Source organism: Scardinius erythrophthalmus, assembly GCF_964197995.2.
Source record: "Scardinius erythrophthalmus genome assembly, chromosome: 14".
NCBI classification, from domain to species: domain Eukaryota; kingdom Metazoa; phylum Chordata; class Actinopteri; order Cypriniformes; family Leuciscidae; genus Scardinius; species Scardinius erythrophthalmus.
Window position 1 is genome coordinate 24,307,934 of NC_138234.1, and position 17,194 is coordinate 24,325,127.

A 17,194-nucleotide genomic window follows, 5' to 3' on the forward strand; every position below is an offset into this window, starting at 1 on the left:
CTAAAAAAATTAATTCAGAAAGGCATTTATATAAAAACATTTTTTTTTAAATAAGAGATCAAATCAAAAAAGAAATAGTAAAAAATTATATATAAAATAATTTGTTGATTTCAACTCTGAATGCTTGAGGTGGCAACGCACAATATTAAGAACCATGTAAGCATGTAAACTTTTCAACAGGATGATATGTATAAATACATTTTTTATTTTCTCTGGTTGAATATGTAAATGTCCGTTATGTCAAAATTATTTTTATGATCCCACTTATTTAAAAAAAATGCATCCTGCAGTCTGAGATCACACAGCAGCCCTCGGTGCATTGTTGATTTTAGTGTGACAATTCACGATAATTTACTTAATTAAGGGAATGGTGACATGAGGGTAAATATGGGAGAATGTGTCCGATTCCTCCGGAACTGAGCATTCATGGCTCCCTGAGGAGAAGCGGACATTGAATGAGTGAAGTAGTCTTGTTTTCTCATTTTCCCGCTTTTATGCACTCTTTTGTGGTTTTGCTTTTAACAAAGATATTGATCCAGACGGTGACCCGGTGCACATGCACTCTCACTAATTGCAAATGGTCCCGGTGACCCCATTCTTGAAGCTAAAATTACCCCAGCTAGGCGCTCAATGCATGTGACAAATGGAAAAATAACAAAATCTCTGCACAACACCTTTGAGAGGTTACCCAAGAGCTGTTGATTTAGGAAAATGAAAAAAAAAGAGCCATTTGTTAGTCATGAAGCAAGTGTGATGCTTTGTCAACACCACAAACTGAGGTTTCCACCAAAATAGTCTGCACACATAGGCAACGTTAACGGAACATAGAGTATTTTAAGTGCTTCCTGTTTATTTGGCCTTGTGGAGTCTTTGCGTTTACTTTTTGGCCAGTTGCGAAAAAAGTGACGTCAGTGGAGAGGGAAGAAACTATTTGTCAAACAGGCACCACGTCTTGCGCAAGTCCTGTAAATGTGACAACTCAGATGTTTTCTTGACTTCGACAGCAAGAGAAGAGCAGAGAAAGTCTCAACAGTCGTTATATGCAATATGGAGAACACAGTTTGGATGGAGAAGCAAGTAATGCTGTTGTGAGGTATTCTATATTATTCTATATTAACTTGTGTAAAAGGTGCCTTGATGTCTTGAGTACTCGTATGTGTGCACTGTGTAACAAGCTACTTAGATATTATACTGTTGGCCTTGGTGTTTTGCTCTAATTGTTAATTTGCATTAATCATGGACGTCTATAAATCTTAGAGAAAGCTACCACTAGCATTCCAGTTCATCTCAATTATAATTGCTTAACTGGTAAAGTCCCAAGCCTTTTACTAGTGACTATCCTGATCTGTGACATACTGTAAAAGGCAGCAGATGAGTAAAAATATAAGTCCATTTTGTGTTTTTTAAGAGGTAGTTCAAATGAAAATGATTATTATTTTTCGTCTTCATTCACTAACTCTTATGTTTCTTCTCTGGAACACAAAATAAGATATTTTGAAAAGTGTTGGGGCCCAAACAACATTGGACCCCTCTGACTTTCCCTGAAGAAAAACTTAACACGGAGACATTTTCATTTGTAGGTGAAAATTAGGTACCATTAAAACATCGACTATAATATAACAAATTATTATCAATAACTAGACATGGTGAAAAGTTTTTGCTTCCAGATGGTGTAGTTACAATATTGACCAGAGGGGGCTAACTGTCCTATGCTAACCTTGATCCCATGAAATTAACAGTGAAGTCAGTAACTTATGCGCTACTAGCATCACCAAACAAAACTGGAAAAACAACTGTTATTTCTCGGCCGAACTCACGGCAGTGTTGTCGAGTTGGGCTAGTTGTCGGGATGCTCAAAAAAAAGTGATGTTTTGATAGCGCCACAGTATTTACACCTTTCAGAGGGACAGGGGAAAGTATTGTAGCATTCCAAACGGCACACATCACCTTTAGCTAATGCTGCTGCAGGACTGAATGGCTTTGTGTGTGTCAGTGTAGGATAAGTGCAAGATGCTGTAAGGAGGTGCTCAGGCAGATGTGCATTAGCTAATGTTGTCTGGGTTGGGCAGGGCTAATAGACAGACCATAACACTGACATCATCAAGAGAGTGGGGGCAAGCTTGGCTGAGAGAGAGAGAGAGAGAGAGAGGGAATGAAGAAGAGAGGGAGGGATTAAGCAAGCCACAGTAAGGGACAGAGCAACTGTCAGAAAGCAGAGAGAGAGAGAGAGAGGACGCAGGGCTTGACTCAGTCCGCACAGAACCTTGTGGATTTCTCCTTTGCTTCCACTGCATCTTTCCTTTTCCCTTTCCCTTGCCATCCCCCCTTCCCCTCCCTCTTCCCCCCACTGTCCTCTCCGCTCTGGACCGCTCCTCCGGGCATGCTACTTAAGCCCAAGTATGGCCGCTTCCGGAACGACTCTGTGACCTCCTCCGACGACCTGATGCAGAGCCTAGCCATGAGCGGGAAGATGGTGGCCACGCCGGTGGCCTCCTCGTCCACGCCTGGCTTGGAGCTGCCGCCCCTGGAGACCGCTGCCCTTCCTCCGCCTTCGGCCCAGGTGTTGGCCGACTCACCCGGGCTGGACGGCGAGCAGGACGGGACCACCACCTTCTGCATGCTCATTCCCAAGATGCCCCAATGGAAGTTTTCCAACTCGTTGCTCAGCCGTAGCCCGTCCAATAGCAGCTCCGGCTCCAATTCCAGCAAGGAATCCAGCAGGGCGCCTCCAACCGATAGTTCCCCTGCTACGGCTTTCGGGGGGGCGACCGCCCCCAGTGGTCCTGTGGCAAGTCTTGCAGCTGTGTTCAACTCCTGTGACCCTGTTTGTGTGGGTCCCTGTTCCCTACAGGCCGCCAGGAGGCAGAGGGCAAGTCCAAGAGAGTCCAGTGCAGGGGCCGCCGAGGGGAGTCCAGGGGGATCTGGGAGCTTCAGGACCGGGATGAACCGGAGGAACAGGGTGGAGGGAATATGGCTGGGAGATAACTTTACCCAGAAGGGCAGCTTCATCAATAAGCCCTCGCAGGGGTGGTTGCACCCAGACAAAAAGATCAGCAGCACGGGAGCTTCTTACATTGTCAGGGTAAGTCCCCTGCTTATCATCTTGAAATCTCAATATGCTTTCCGCCTTATGTTATTTTGCAGGGCTGCAGCGTTGTCAATATGCTGCTATGTGGTGTTATCAATAATCATTCATTTACATTCATTGCACCATCTAATGCAGCTCTGAAGACGCGGAGAGAGATTCGACTCCCCTTGCAGCTTACAAACAACTGCAACATCTTGTCCTTTCAAAAGCTGAGTTCAGGCAAAACTGCTTATGATATGAGAACAATGGGGTTCTGTTCACTGCTGTGTATTGGTTATGTCAGGGTGCAATTGCCTGAGGAGAAAGGAGGAATATATAATTTAATCCAGATATATTGCTTTGTGTGGTACTGCGCCAGAGCAGGGGGCAGACGTGGATAAACAAACTGCAGATGTAAACAACTAAACTAGAACTGAAGGGAGGTGGAGGGTGGCTAATTGTTTATGACTCAAGATGAGTTGTTCGCACAATTTATATTTGATCCCAGGATGGACATTTGAGCAATTCCCAAATTTCCATTTTGGGATCAATACGGGATTATATGCATGTGTTTTCTCTTAGGAATAATAATGAAACAGCGATTAAAATTAGCATAGCATTAGCAAATTTAAGTTCTTTAAGCTCATGTTCAATAAACATTGAAAACGTATTTGATTTATTGTTTACTTAGTTTGTAATGTTGAAGTAAACAAATCCTGTTAGATAAAACATAGTAGGCGAAACAGTGTAGGCTAACCAATAACAGTTTGGTAGATGCTGTGGATATAAGCCAATATCTTCAGCTCTGGGCTGCATCTTGGTCAATCAAGAGTTATAAATGTTGGCAGACTATTTGACGTCAATGACAGTGATCGTCTCTCAACCCAGTTTCTCACCCCTCCGCCCCTGCACTCATCCACCCCACCGTGTGTTGTAACCACACGGCCCTCTCTCCAACAACCCAGACTGGGCCTGCGCACGCTCCTTGATTGCATTACACAGGCACCATTCATTCGTTTATTCAATTACGTTTAATCACAGTCATTTGTATCACATGTGTAGCAGAGGAAACAGGCATGGAGGGGGGCAGTTAGCCAATTTTAGTTTGGCTAAAACTATGCTAAAACTAAAACTACACAAAAGCATGTAATTTTTACAATTATAATCTGCATTTCCGTGGGTGAATAGGAAGTTGTTTTAAACCTCGACTAGTTTGTGTTATTCCAAGATGACAAAATTTCTAAGAACAAAAGACTACAAGGAATAGACATTTAAAAGCAGTGCACAGATTTTGTATGTTTCACCTCATATATAGGAAGTATAAACCTCACTGGTCATTTTCTCTAGTGCAAACATTTTCTGGGCAACCCCCCTCTGTTATAAATAATAGTGTGTGTGTATATATATATATATCTTGCTTCCTTTCTTTCTCAAAGACCTCATTGTTGGCCATCATGCTGTGTGCTAAAGTAACACTCTCCTTACAGCAAAATCTGCAGTTTGCTATCATCAAAACAGTAGTCTATAACATGTTCCCATGAAATTAAATTAGGACAAGCTCAAAAAATGTCTACCTCCACTACTGACCCACCAGCTACAATGCATGTGACATCACTGAATGATGTTTTTCACTTGTTCTGCCACTATGAAGACATGTATGTGTATATTTATATATATAATTGCAGATTTTGCTGTAAGAAGTGCAATAATTTATCACACCGCAAGTTGGCCAAAAATGAGGTCTTTGAGAGAAAGAGGAAGCAAAAGAGATGCCGTAAATGAAAAGGAAGAAGATTCATTACACTGATTGAACACTTCCCGCTGCTAACTAATGTAGTTAAGATGTCTGCAATTGCTTGCTTAGATATAAATGAGCTGGGGTCAAGATATGCTCTTAAAAAAAAAAAAAACTTAAAGGGACAGTACACCCAAAAATGACAAATCTAATTTTCTCAGCCTCCAACTCTGACTGTCTTTCATTTGTGGAATACAAAGACATTTTGAATACATCTCAGTGTTGTCCAGTGTTGTTTTGGACCCCATTGACTTTCATTATATTGGCAAATAGCTCGTCAAAATATCTTATTTTTGTGTTCCACAGAAAAAAGACGACATGAGGGTGAGTACATCTGAGAATATTCAGTTTTGTGTGTACTCTCCCTTTAAGAGAAAAGGAGTGATTGCAGAAAACATGAATGCAATGTTAGAGGGACTGATTTATATTCATAGAGAACAGTTTTAAGGTCATAATCAGTTCTTAGGGACTTCCCCAATGCACACTTGTACAGTATTAGTTGAAGAAGCAAACACAGAGGATGTTGATTTCAAAAACTATTGTCTTAAAGACATAGGCCTACTTCACCCAAAAATGAAAATTCTGTCATTATTTACATACCCCCATGTTGTTCCAAACCTGCATGACTTTTTATGTTCTATGAAATATCTTCTTTTGTGTTCTGCAGAAGTCATTCAGCATACAGAATGACATGAGGGTGAGTAAGTGATGACAGACTTCTCCTGATTGGGGTAACTGTCCCTTTAAGCTGGAGATTTACTCCATCTTAAGTTTCTAACTGTCATATCTAGGGAAACCACTTTGACTCAACCATAGGCCACGTGACCTGTGCTTTGGGTTGAGGTAAGCGTATGCCTCCGAAATCCTTTACCCAGCCAAAGACAACAAAACTGATCTAATTACTTTCTACAATCATCTGTAACCACAAACATTCAGACATATGTCGCAGTGTCAGTGTGGGGGTGGGGATCTTGCGATATGTTCCTGTGACCCTTTTGAACGCATTAGTGACGAACTGCCGAATAGATATTTCCCTACACCTTCATCAGAGCACTTTCCACGTCCCAGAAGGGCCAGACTGCAGTAATACCTCTTATCCAGTCCACCCCCACCGGTCATGATGTGGTTATTGCCGTCAATCTCCTCACACTTCGCTGTAATTACCTTCCTCAGCACAGCTATTATGTCGTCTTTTTCAGAACCGCCGAGAACAAGCTGTCTTGCTGAAATTATACGTTTAGTATTTATCTGTGATTATGCGGCGTTATGCTAAACACGCAAATGCACCCTGCTGCCATTATTGTGTAGTTAATCCATCCTTGTGTGTGTGTGTGTGTGTGTGTGTGTGTGTGTGTGTGTGTGTTTGAGAGAGAGAGAGAGAGAATTGTTGCTTTTGTTTTCAGCAACTACATCATGGACTCTGGCTCTTGCCAACAAGAATTAGATACATAGTTCCATGAAGCAATTATGACCTCTGGGAAATCAAAACTAATTAAGTATAATGAAAGTAATGTGTGTCTCTCATTTTTTTTTTTTTTTTTTTTGCAGTACATGGGCTGCATTGAGGTTCTAAAATCGATGAGATCTTTGGACTTCAGCACAAGGACTCACGTCACCAGGTAAAGTGTTTTTTATTTGGATGTTACTGAACGTAGATCTTTTTTTAAGCACAAACTTTTTTTATGTGTATTACTTTCTTTGTTTCCTTTTTTTGTTTTATTATTTTTTATTTATTTACTTTATTTTTTAATCAAAAATACTTTACTTTCCATGTGTTGCTTTGTTATGTTTTGTTTTTGCTGAGCCAAAACAATTTCCTTGATTGATGTAACTCAGGTTGTTTTTATTTTATTATTATTTATTATTATTTTATTTTTATATTTGAGATTACACCATCTATGTTTGTTTAGTTTAGTTTAGTTTTTGTTATTGTATTATTTTATTCATCTTTTTATTTTGGAAATTTCTCATGTTTCAAATCATAACCTCACTCTCCATGCTTAGTTTAGTGTAGATTAGTGATGTGTATATATATATATATATATATATATATATATATGTGTGTGTGTGTATACTGTATATATAGTATATATAGTATATTAGTGCTGTCAAATTGATTAATCGCATCTGGGATAAAAGTTTGTAAAATTTATGTGTAAGTGGCGATTTCTTTAAGACTGCAAGGGAAGCTCGGCTTCCCCTATAATGTAAAAAAAACGAATGGTCAAATTTTAGTCAATAAAATATTAATACAATAGTACATATTAAAGCCACACCGTGGACTTTGTGACCTAAAGAGTTGACGCATACGAGTTATTTTAAATGATTCCTCAGGCCAATATACAGCGTTTGACACTATTAATGCTCCGAGCGGGGCTGCCCTCTTGAAATACCGCCTATGTAAGTTTGGAGGAGACGGACCGTCGTTGAACAGGTCATGTGACCTGGAGAACGTATCGCTTTACGGCCGTCACATGACCATAGGCTCTGATATAGTAGGCGTTTCTCAATGTCAAGGAAGGATCCTCGGAAGCCAGAATTTCGAGGATGCTACGTCATCGACATCTGTCGAAGGACTGTTCCAATGTCGAGGATCCTCGGAATTTCCACCAAGGACTCAGTCCTTCGTTCGAAAAATATCCCATACACCGGAAAGGATGCATATGTGTAGCCTTCGCGCTCTCAAATCACCCACAATCCTATGCGCGCAGCTTTGCTATCTTGTTCAAAAAATTCTAAATGTTGGACGTTAACAGACTAACGCGGAGTCGGAGCGTTAACGGGTCATATGCTTTCAAATGTAAATATATTTACGTTACCAAACATTTGTTTTAAAACAAATAATTACATGTTATGGGTCAAATTGACCTGCACTGTTTAAACACACTTGACAGTCAAATAATCAATATGATTAAAAAGGAGTTTATTGATTTAAAAACGATTATATTGCCAGAGTGAACAGAACTGCGTCCATAGCAACGCTCTGTTTTTCATTTTCACTGACGTAATGACGCACTGACGTGCACTTGCTAGCCTGTTCCAGAGCCGTTGAAAAACCATAGACAGTAGAATGCTAAAGAGGAGCCTCGCCTAGCCTCTGAAGGAAGTGACTTGGAAGGACCAGTCCTGCCAAGGAAGTATCCTTGACATTGAGAAACAGCTACTGTCTTCTAGACTTTTGCGACAGTGCTGCGGCGCTTGTGGCCTCTAGGGGCGCTAGACGTGAAAGTTCCAGGTTTTTTGCCCCTAGCGCCCGCAAAAGTTCCGCGGTGTGGCTTTAAATATGTACTATTGTATTAACATTTTATTGACTAAAATGCGTTAGAAGACGTTCGTCTCAAAGACGAGTTCGTTCAGAATCAGTTACATACAGCAGGTCGGCTGACTCGATTTCCTTACATTCCCGTAGCGTCACAGTGCATTTCCCCGTGGTTGAAGCCCAGCTTCCATTGACTTCTATGGGGCTGCTTCAAACGTTTTTTTTCAGCGCTTCGAAACTAGACGGTCATTGGATAAATGCTGCGATTATGTCCCGCCCATGGAAGCTCAGCTTCTCTGGGGGTGAACGGGGAGTGGGCTGGCCCGGACTCCGGGCTTCCGCGTGATGATTGGAGGATCTGTCGAAAGGCTGTGTCTCCTTTTGATTGACAGCGATTTCATACAATAAAAAGTCGCTGATGTTGAAGCTGTTCGAGCTCAGTCCCATCGCGGATTTTTCAAAGACAAACTGATGCAACTTATTTCTTGGTATTTGCTTGTCGAAATTTCTAGCCAATTTTTATAATACATTTCACACAATTATAGATTTATACCTTTATTATATTATTACTTATTATATTTTTTTAATATTATTATTATTAGTAATAATTCAAAAATAATAAAAAAATCTTATTATTAGTAGAATTATTATTATACTTTATTATATTATTATTTCTACCTTTATTATATTATTACATTCATTTTTCACAGAGCATTTTCTTGAAAAGGAACGTAGAATTTATGTATAAATAAATTAATATTTTATATAATATATATATTATTTCAATTAATATATATATATATATATATATATTATGTTTTACCTTACCCTCCATGTTTTTAGCTTGTTTATTTATAAAAAAAAGTTTTGCTGAAACAAGTTCCTTGATTTAACTCGTTGTTTTTATTTATATTTGAGTGATATACTTCAGATGTAAGCAATATATTATCACTTTGCGGTTCACATTTTGTGTGCCAAACCATGTTTGAACGTACGTAAGTGTGCACGCTTGCATTAGGTCTTAGGTGTATATTTATTTATATGTGTGCAAGCATGTGCATTCTTGTAGGGGGTGACGGGGCGGAGCTCCAGATTCCCGAGGGCAACAGTGGAGTCCCTCTCCCTGCCCTTGCTCATCGATCATCAGAAACCCGAACCCCATGGCCCACAGTGGACTAAAGTGCAGATAGCACAGGCGAGATGGAGACGGAGTGATATAGCCATGTATTATTAACGACTCCAACTAATGACTGTGGAGGCCTTCTGGGGCCCAAGATGATGCAGATTGCATGGGGTGGAGATAGAGTTGATAAACAAGGATGACTGGAGAAGAGTGATTGTTTTGAGTAGAGAGCGGCAGTCTGTTATGACATTATAATGGTTATAATGGGAATGCTTGGAACAGGCTGCATATTTAGCCGGAATCTATTTTGCAGCAGAAACGAACGGCTTGTAAATCAGCTGATTTGCAGTGCTCCGGGGAAAGAGGGAGTGTGGGTGGGCTCTCTCATTTGTCATTGTCATAGAGTGAGGCCTAGAAGCAATTTCCATAAGAACAAAGAGGCAAAACACACACAGGCGCGTAATCTTGCAACACAAAACATCACCAATGGAAATTGTCACAATCACACTTTGCAATGCTTATCCTATAACATTTATTGGAAAAATTCCCTGAAAAGTCCTTTGCTGGGACAGTTGGGACTTTTAAATAATTAATGGGCTATTTGATAGCATGCTGGTGTTTCGAAGTCACTCCGTCCGCTGTTGACCTCACAACCCATGATGCCCCTCTGCCAAACTCTTCACAGCTATTGAAATTGTTTCACAAATTACAAATTACTTTTTTTTTGTTTTATTAGTCATATTAAGGCGTATCACTACTGCGAGTTTTGGTCTTTTCTCATTTGAGAAATTTTTTTCAATTTATGGTGTTTTGTTTTTGTGTGTTTTTTGTTTTTGTTTTATGTATTTTTTATTTTTGTTGTTGTTTTGTCTGGTTTTGTTTTCTTGAGCCGAAACAATTTCTTTGATTGATTTGTTTTATTAATTTGTTGTATTTTATTTTGAGATTGTGCCCATGATTTATTGTTTTGTTTTGCTCTGTTTATTTTATATTCTGACAAAACACTTGCGATATTTAAATAAGCTTTATTCTTAGGCTCAGACACATTCCTTATTTATTTTCACTCAGCGGTTGCACTGAAACAGAAGGGAAATGTTTTTTTGTGGGTTTTCCGGGTATGAGAGATTATGAGATCTGGTAATACCTCTTTAATAGTGCAATTTCTCTTTGTGTGTGTGTGTGTGTGTGTGTGTGTGTCTGTGTATGTAAACACAGGGAGGCCATCAACAGGTTGTGTGAAGTTGTACCCGGAGGAAAAGCTGCCTGGAAGAAGAAAGTAAGAGCAAATCGCATTTTTGGACCTTTTTTTTTATTATTAAACACAAATCTAAGAAAATGTAGTGATATCCAAATACTTGTTTTGCTGCCCATTTTAGACCACCAACAAAACCCTCCAGTCTATCATGGGAAAGAGTAACCTACGTTTCGCTGGAATGAGCATCGGCGTCAACATCTCCATTGATGGTTTGAGTCTACTCGTCCCCACCACGCGACAGGTCGGCCCTTTAGACAGAATAACCCCCTTAAATCATATCAGCCTCACCCTCAACTGATTTATCACAACATTATCATTCCTATATGGTGTTGAGGAGTTACAGTAACTCTACAAAACTACATTTTTCAGTAGCATGACTGCAGCTTAACAACTGATCAAGCAGATGTAATAGGCAAACATTTCAAAACTGCCTTTTCTTACTTGTGTAACTTTGGAAAGTTTTATTCATTTTAGTGAATCAGTTATTTTAGATGATTCATGTAAATTAACAGATTCCGATTTGTTTCAGGTTCCCTGTGCAGTACTGTAGTAAAATGATACTATTCTATGTTTTGACTGAATTGCTTAAATTAGATTTAATTAAATTAAAATTAAATTGAATTAAAGATTAAATTAAATTGCTTAAAGTTTTCAATTTTTCCTAGTTATATAAATTTGTTGGTTAAAGTCTGACCAATTGAGTTCAACAAAACTTAAAAAAAGAAAGAAAATTAGGGTTCTGATTAAATTATAAATTACATCATTAGATAGTTATTTATTTAAATAGATATTGCCCATTTAAGCTTTGTATACTTTCCCCTGACACTGTTTGTTTATTTATTTATTTTTATTTTATTATAATATTTTATTAATACTTATAAGGTCGGACAGTTTGAATTGATGCAGACGTCACACTTTTTTCATCTCTTTATGTAGGTGATTGCCCATCACCCCATGCAGTCCATATCTTTCGCCTCTGGTGGAGACTCGGTAAAATACATGTTTACTGTTCAAAGCCTCTTCTTAAAGCTCATATCATTTCTCTTTACATTTAAAACTGCAACTTGATACTGACTCTGATTTCTTCGTGTGTTGCAGGATACACCCGATTACGTCGCCTATGTGGCCAAAGACCCTGTCAATCAAAGAGGTATTTTTATTATAGTTTTACTAATATATATATATATATATATATATATATATATATATATATATATATATATATATATATATATATATATGTGTGTGTGTGTGTGTGTGTGTGTGTGTGTGTGTGTTTGTGTTATTTTATTGTGTATGCATATTATGTTGTTATTATATGTTTGGTCTTCAGTTGGTACATGTTGAGCTATGGTGCTTGTTTGGGAAAAATGGGTTTGATCCCAGCTCGCGTCATGTCCCCAATTCCATTTCCCATTGATTTTCCTTCACTTTTATTTGTGTCACTGATTATTTTGGCTAGATTTCTCACATGTGCATAATGTTACTTTGTTCTCATCCCTCTAGCGTGTCACATCCTGGAGTGCTGTGAAGGTCTTGCCCAGAATGTGATCAGTACCATCGGCCAGGCCTTCGAACTGCAGTTCAAACAGTACCTACACAGCCCACCCAAAGCCATTCCCACCATGGATAGGTGAGATTCACACAATTTCCCTTGAACCATAGGCGTTGTTTGTTTGGGCGTTTGGATGCATCAAAACATGAAAATGACAGTAGTTCCTCTATCGTTTTATCTGCAGTCAATGTTAAACTTCAGCTCTGAACAGTTTTCACAAGGTTGAAACAGGATACACACGGCTTGTGTTTCATTCAGCCATCCTGTTTTGATCGCAGACCGTTATTTAAAGCTAAATTTATTTAAGGGGCTCTCAGAAACCACAAGCCTGCTCAGTGTCACATCAGTTATGGGTCAATTTGATTAATTCTAAATCATTGTTGTTAAATGCTCTTTCTTGTCTTTAATATAAGTATACTTCCCTATTATAGACAGGATCCTACTGAAACTGAAATGGAACTGATGTCACCCATGTTAACCGCACTACATAGTAACAGCTCTGTGTGCTGTTAGCATGTTGCTAAGCTAACACATGAAACTCTAAAGGTGCGATTAGCACATTAGTCACTTCCGAATTCATATTATCAACTTGAACCTTTCCCCCTGCGCAAAATTCCTAATTGCGAGTGTTACTATTAAAGGAACACTCCGACTTTTTGGGACTTTAGCTTATTCACAGTATCCCCCAGAGTTAGATAAGTCCATACATACCTTTTTCATTTCTGTGCGTTCTGTAAGTGTTATTTGACGCACCCACCGCTAGCCTAGCTTAGCACAAAGACTGGATGTAAATGGATAAGGTAGCATACTAATCCCAATAAGTGACAAAATAATGCAAACATTTTCCTATTTACATGTTGTGATCTGTATAGTCACAGCGTGTACAAATAACAAGGCTATATGAGACAGAGACCATTTTTAATCGTATAAATACTGGGAACTATATTCTCACTAGGCGTAGGAGCACAGCTACTTGGGCGGAGTGGCTACTTGGGCGGAGTGATTAGCGCAGCACACGAGACACCCTGTTGATGGTTCCGTAAACAAAGTAGCCACTCCGCCCAAGTAGCTGAGCTACGCCTAGTGAGAATATAGTTCCCAGTATTTATACGATTAAAAATGGTCTCTGTCTCATATAGCCTTGTTATTTGTACACACTGTGACTATACAGATCACAACATGTAAATAGGAAAATGTTTGCATTATTTTGTCACTTATTGGGATTAGTATGCTACCTTATCCATTTACATCCAGTCTTTGTGCTAAGCTAGGCTAGCGGTGGGTGCGTCAAATAACACTTACAGAACGCACAGAAATGAAAAAGGTATGTATGGACTTATCTAACTCTGGGGGATACTGTGAATAAGCTAAAGTCCCAAAAAGTCGGAGTGTTCCTTTAAAAGGACTGGATTTTGCTTGTAAAAAAACTCTCAGAACAACAGGAAATGTGACCATACCTTAATAAGCATAAAAACATAAAGCACAGACAAATATTAATTAAAATAGTCATTTGTAAGTAGATATTACTAAATAAGCAAGTTTATATTGGCACATTTCAGTACTAAATGGAAATATATTTATAATTTATATATTTAGATTGAATTAAATATATAACTACCTTTTCACTGATTGTTAATATGTTAATGCACAAACATGCTAAATAGCTTTATTTAATGTTCAGGACTATACGAACAGAAGAGTCGGCATGGGGGGATGACGAGGAATCGTCTGAGCACGATTACTACAACAGCATCCCAGGGAAGGAGCCTCCCGTTGGGGGAGTGGTGGACTCTAGGCTCAGGCCTCCTGCGGGCCTACTGGGTCACGTCCACACACAACCACAGAGCAAAACCGCTCAGGTAAAACAATAGACTTTATTATAAATGGATGTGGAGTTTTATTGCTGCTTTAATTTGTGTTATGAACAGCATGAAGTGGTTTGAAGAGAGAATGAACTAAAATTGCCCTTTCACTTCCGTAAGTGTTATTAGCATAAAGCTAATTGCGTAAGCCAAACAAACAAATGAAAGCTGAAAGCCTATATGCCATCTGCAAGAAATGAGCAATTCTTCAATTAACCTGCCCTGTCAAACCAACCATCATAATTTGCTATAAGTACCTTCTGCACTAAAAAAAAAAATCGATTTTTTAGTTTCTTATTTTTTATACTTTGAGAAGAAATATAGTGTATAAGACATTTTATTAGAGGACACATATACATTATACAATGTATTATCATTTCTAATAATAGAAATGATAATTCTAGAATATAAAAATTATTCTTTCAGATGGGATCACCAGCCAAAAGAGATGCTAGCAGCCTCCCTGCCACCCACTTGTGTTATGAAGTGCACTGGGACACGGAGAACAGCAGCTCAAGTGAGACGCCTGGTGGTTAATCATCAGTATTGTTACTTTTGTGACGTTTTGTTGCTTTTTAACATATTAAAGGTAGGTATTTTAAAAAAAAAATCCTTCTAACGGCGATGTTATTTAGTAACCAGTTTATTTTCTGTAGGTTTGACTTCCGATGGTTACCTGCGAGCAGATGGTCATCCTCGCGGCAGCCGCGATTATGAGGAACACCTGTACGTAAACACCCAGAATATGGACAACATGGAGGCTTCAATGGACACCCAAAAAGGACGCAGACCCGAGAGCCCGAAGAAAGACATTTTTGATATGAGTGAGTCCACTGCAAATGATTGAAATTGATTAATATCAAGAAGAATGCATACAACTTCATCCTACAAATTGTCCTTTTCTTGACCTCACAGGGCCGTTTGAGGACGCCCTGCGTCTACATGAAGCCAGTGGAGTTTGCGTACTGGAGGACAAGTGGCCGAGTCCCCCACGGCGCCGGGCCCCCGTCGCACCCACAGAGGACCAGCTCCGGCGGGAGATGTGGTATCACGGACGCATGAGCCGCAGGGACGCAGAGAATCTGCTGGGCCGAGACGGGGATTTCCTGGTGAGAGACAGTGCCACTAACCCAGGCCAATATGTCCTGACTGGGATGCAGTGTGGGCTTCCCAAACATCTGCTGCTGGTGGATCCAGAAGGAGTGGTGAGTGACGCTTCAAGCTCAGTCAAACCAATTATGAAAACACTTAAAGGGTTAGTTAACCCAAAAATGAAAATTAGCCCATGATTTACTCACCCTCAAGTCATCCTAGGTGTATGACTTTCTTCTGTTTCTTCTTCCGAGCTTTATAATGGCAGGGAATGGCTGTTTCTGTTCATAAAAGTGCATCTATCCATGATAAAAGTGCACCACATGGTTAAAAGTGCACCCTCCGGGGGGTTAATAAAGGCCTTCTGAAGTGAAGCATTGCGTTTGTGTAAGAAAAATACCTATATTTAAAACTTTATAAAGTAAAATAACTAGCTTCTGGCCAAACTTAAGTGTAAAGCACAACTTAAGCGAGTAATGCCATTCACTGCCATTATAAAGCTTGGAAGAGCCAGGACATTTTTTAATATAACTCCGATTGTGTTCATCTGAAAGAAGAAAGTCATATGCACCTAGGATGACTTGAGGGTGAGTAAATCATGGGCTAATTTTAATGTTTGGGTGAACTATCCCTTTAAGCCACATCTTATGAACTTTGTTTTAATCGTCCGTTTCCATTAGGTTCGGACTAAAGACATGCTTTTTGAGAGCATCAGTCACCTGATCAACTACCACCTGACGAACAAGCTGCCAATCGTTGCGGCGGAGAGCGAGTTACACCTCCAGCAGGTGGTCTGCAGAAAGCACTGACCTCCATTTGAAGCCCATGTACATGGTGAGAGGTTTGCGGCATGTTCCTACAGACGATCAAAGCTTTTTGGTTGCGTAATTCACAGATTTTGTATTGTTTTTTTTCAGGATTAAAGGCCATCCCCTGTGCCGCCAATCTAGAGGCCTCACACTTGCCTTAAACACAGACTGTGAGCTTCCACTGGGACTTGTGGGATATCCCTGTTCCTTAGGCACTGAACACAAACAGCTTTCAGCATGCCCTGTTAAATCGACCCCTTCTTCAACAGAGAAGACAGTTTGGCGTTGGGAAAAAGTGATTGTGAACATTGAGTTTCCCAGCAGACTGTTCTTGGCATCGCCTGACAGAAATGTGAACTTATAAGAAACACATGAGACAAACCGTCTTAATCCCTTCCTTTTCATCCGTACAAGCGTTTGTCGTCCTTTCTAAATGTATTCGGTAACTGTGACTCTAATGTTCTCTGATGGTCACCTCTGAAACTCTGGACATCAGTGTGTTGTTGTGCTTACCAACAGTTTGCTCTCAGGATGCAGTATTTGTTAAGGACGTTGTGTAAAGCTCAGTCGCTCTAATGCAGTTGTATCAAATGCACATGTTTAATTTATGTACTCAGGACCAAACGTTTGGGTCATGCTCATGTGATATGGCCATTTTTAAATGATAGTGTTGCAGACATGAATTATACTTCACAATTACACATATTCCATTTCTCTCCTGTTTAGTCACATCAACAATGGGCACGGTTTCATTTAAAGATGCATTCAGTAGTTTCTTGAAAAGTCATCTGGTTGGTGTACACATGAGAAGACTTTACTCATAATAGTTTTCAAAAAAAAAAAATATATATATATATATATATATATATATATATATTTATTATGTATGGTTAATAAATTTTAGGCGGGAAAAAAATAGCGTGTCGTTTTAACAAGGCGAAAGATTTCCCTACGAAGATTTCACAACATGTTGACATTGGTCATAGCTTCGCCGCGTTAACGTACAGAAAAAGACTTAGTTTGAAAGTGATTCGTGTGAGCTATGCTTCATCTTCACACATCCCTCTCACAAAATTCCATAGTTTAGAGATGACAGCATTTCGCCCGCTGAATTTCATCGTAAAAAGGTATGTGGCCGCACCCTAAAGTTAAAATGGAACATCATGAGTAGGCTGGTTTCTGCAGGGTCGTGATGATGTGATGAACAAAAATTAGACAATGAAAGACACTTATTATCAGTGGAAACAATTTTTGTTTGCAAGTTAATGGAATGAATTATTATGTAAACCACTCAAACTCACTCTGTAAGACGAGACGATCATGCTAACCACGTTAATATGGCAGTGCAGCATCTCACACCATTGTGGCTTTGGTATT

At 39.4% G+C, this 17,194-nt stretch overlaps 1 protein-coding gene across 2 annotated transcripts; it reads left to right on the forward strand.

Moving 5' to 3' along the window:
* Positions 1 to 907: 907 nt before the first annotated feature.
* On the forward strand, positions 908 to 16,649 carry shc2 (SHC (Src homology 2 domain containing) transforming protein 2). 2 transcript variants are annotated; one of them, XM_081385323.1, is made up of 14 exons: positions 908 to 1,093; positions 2,852 to 3,082; positions 6,411 to 6,481; positions 10,460 to 10,520; positions 10,621 to 10,740; positions 11,436 to 11,489; positions 11,598 to 11,649; positions 12,006 to 12,132; positions 13,736 to 13,913; positions 14,343 to 14,433; positions 14,573 to 14,740; positions 14,832 to 15,121; positions 15,689 to 15,842; positions 15,926 to 16,649. In XM_081385323.1, exons 2-13 carry the CDS (start codon positions 2,942 to 2,944, stop codon positions 15,815 to 15,817), a joined length of 1,482 nt encoding a protein of 493 aa, XP_081241449.1. In that variant the 5' UTR covers positions 908 to 1,093; positions 2,852 to 2,941; the 3' UTR covers positions 15,818 to 15,842; positions 15,926 to 16,649. The 2 variants fall into 2 exon arrangements, with proteins under 2 accessions (XP_081241449.1, XP_081241448.1); XM_081385322.1 differs by lacking the exon at positions 908 to 1,093 and having other exon boundaries at positions 2,182 to 3,082.
* The last annotated feature ends 545 nt before the right edge of the window (positions 16,650 to 17,194 follow it).

Coding starts and splice junctions, on each gene's coding strand:
- shc2 (XM_081385322.1), top strand. CDS start 2,381: ATGCTACTTAAGCCCAAGTATGGCCGCTTCCGGAACGACTCTGTGACC. Junction 14,434..14,572: donor CACGGAGAACAGCAGCTCAA/GTGAGACGCCTG, acceptor TATTTTCTGTAG/GTTTGACTTCCGATGGTTAC. Junction 14,741..14,831: donor GAAAGACATTTTTGATATGA/GTGAGTCCACTG, acceptor TTGACCTCACAG/GGCCGTTTGAGGACGCCCTG.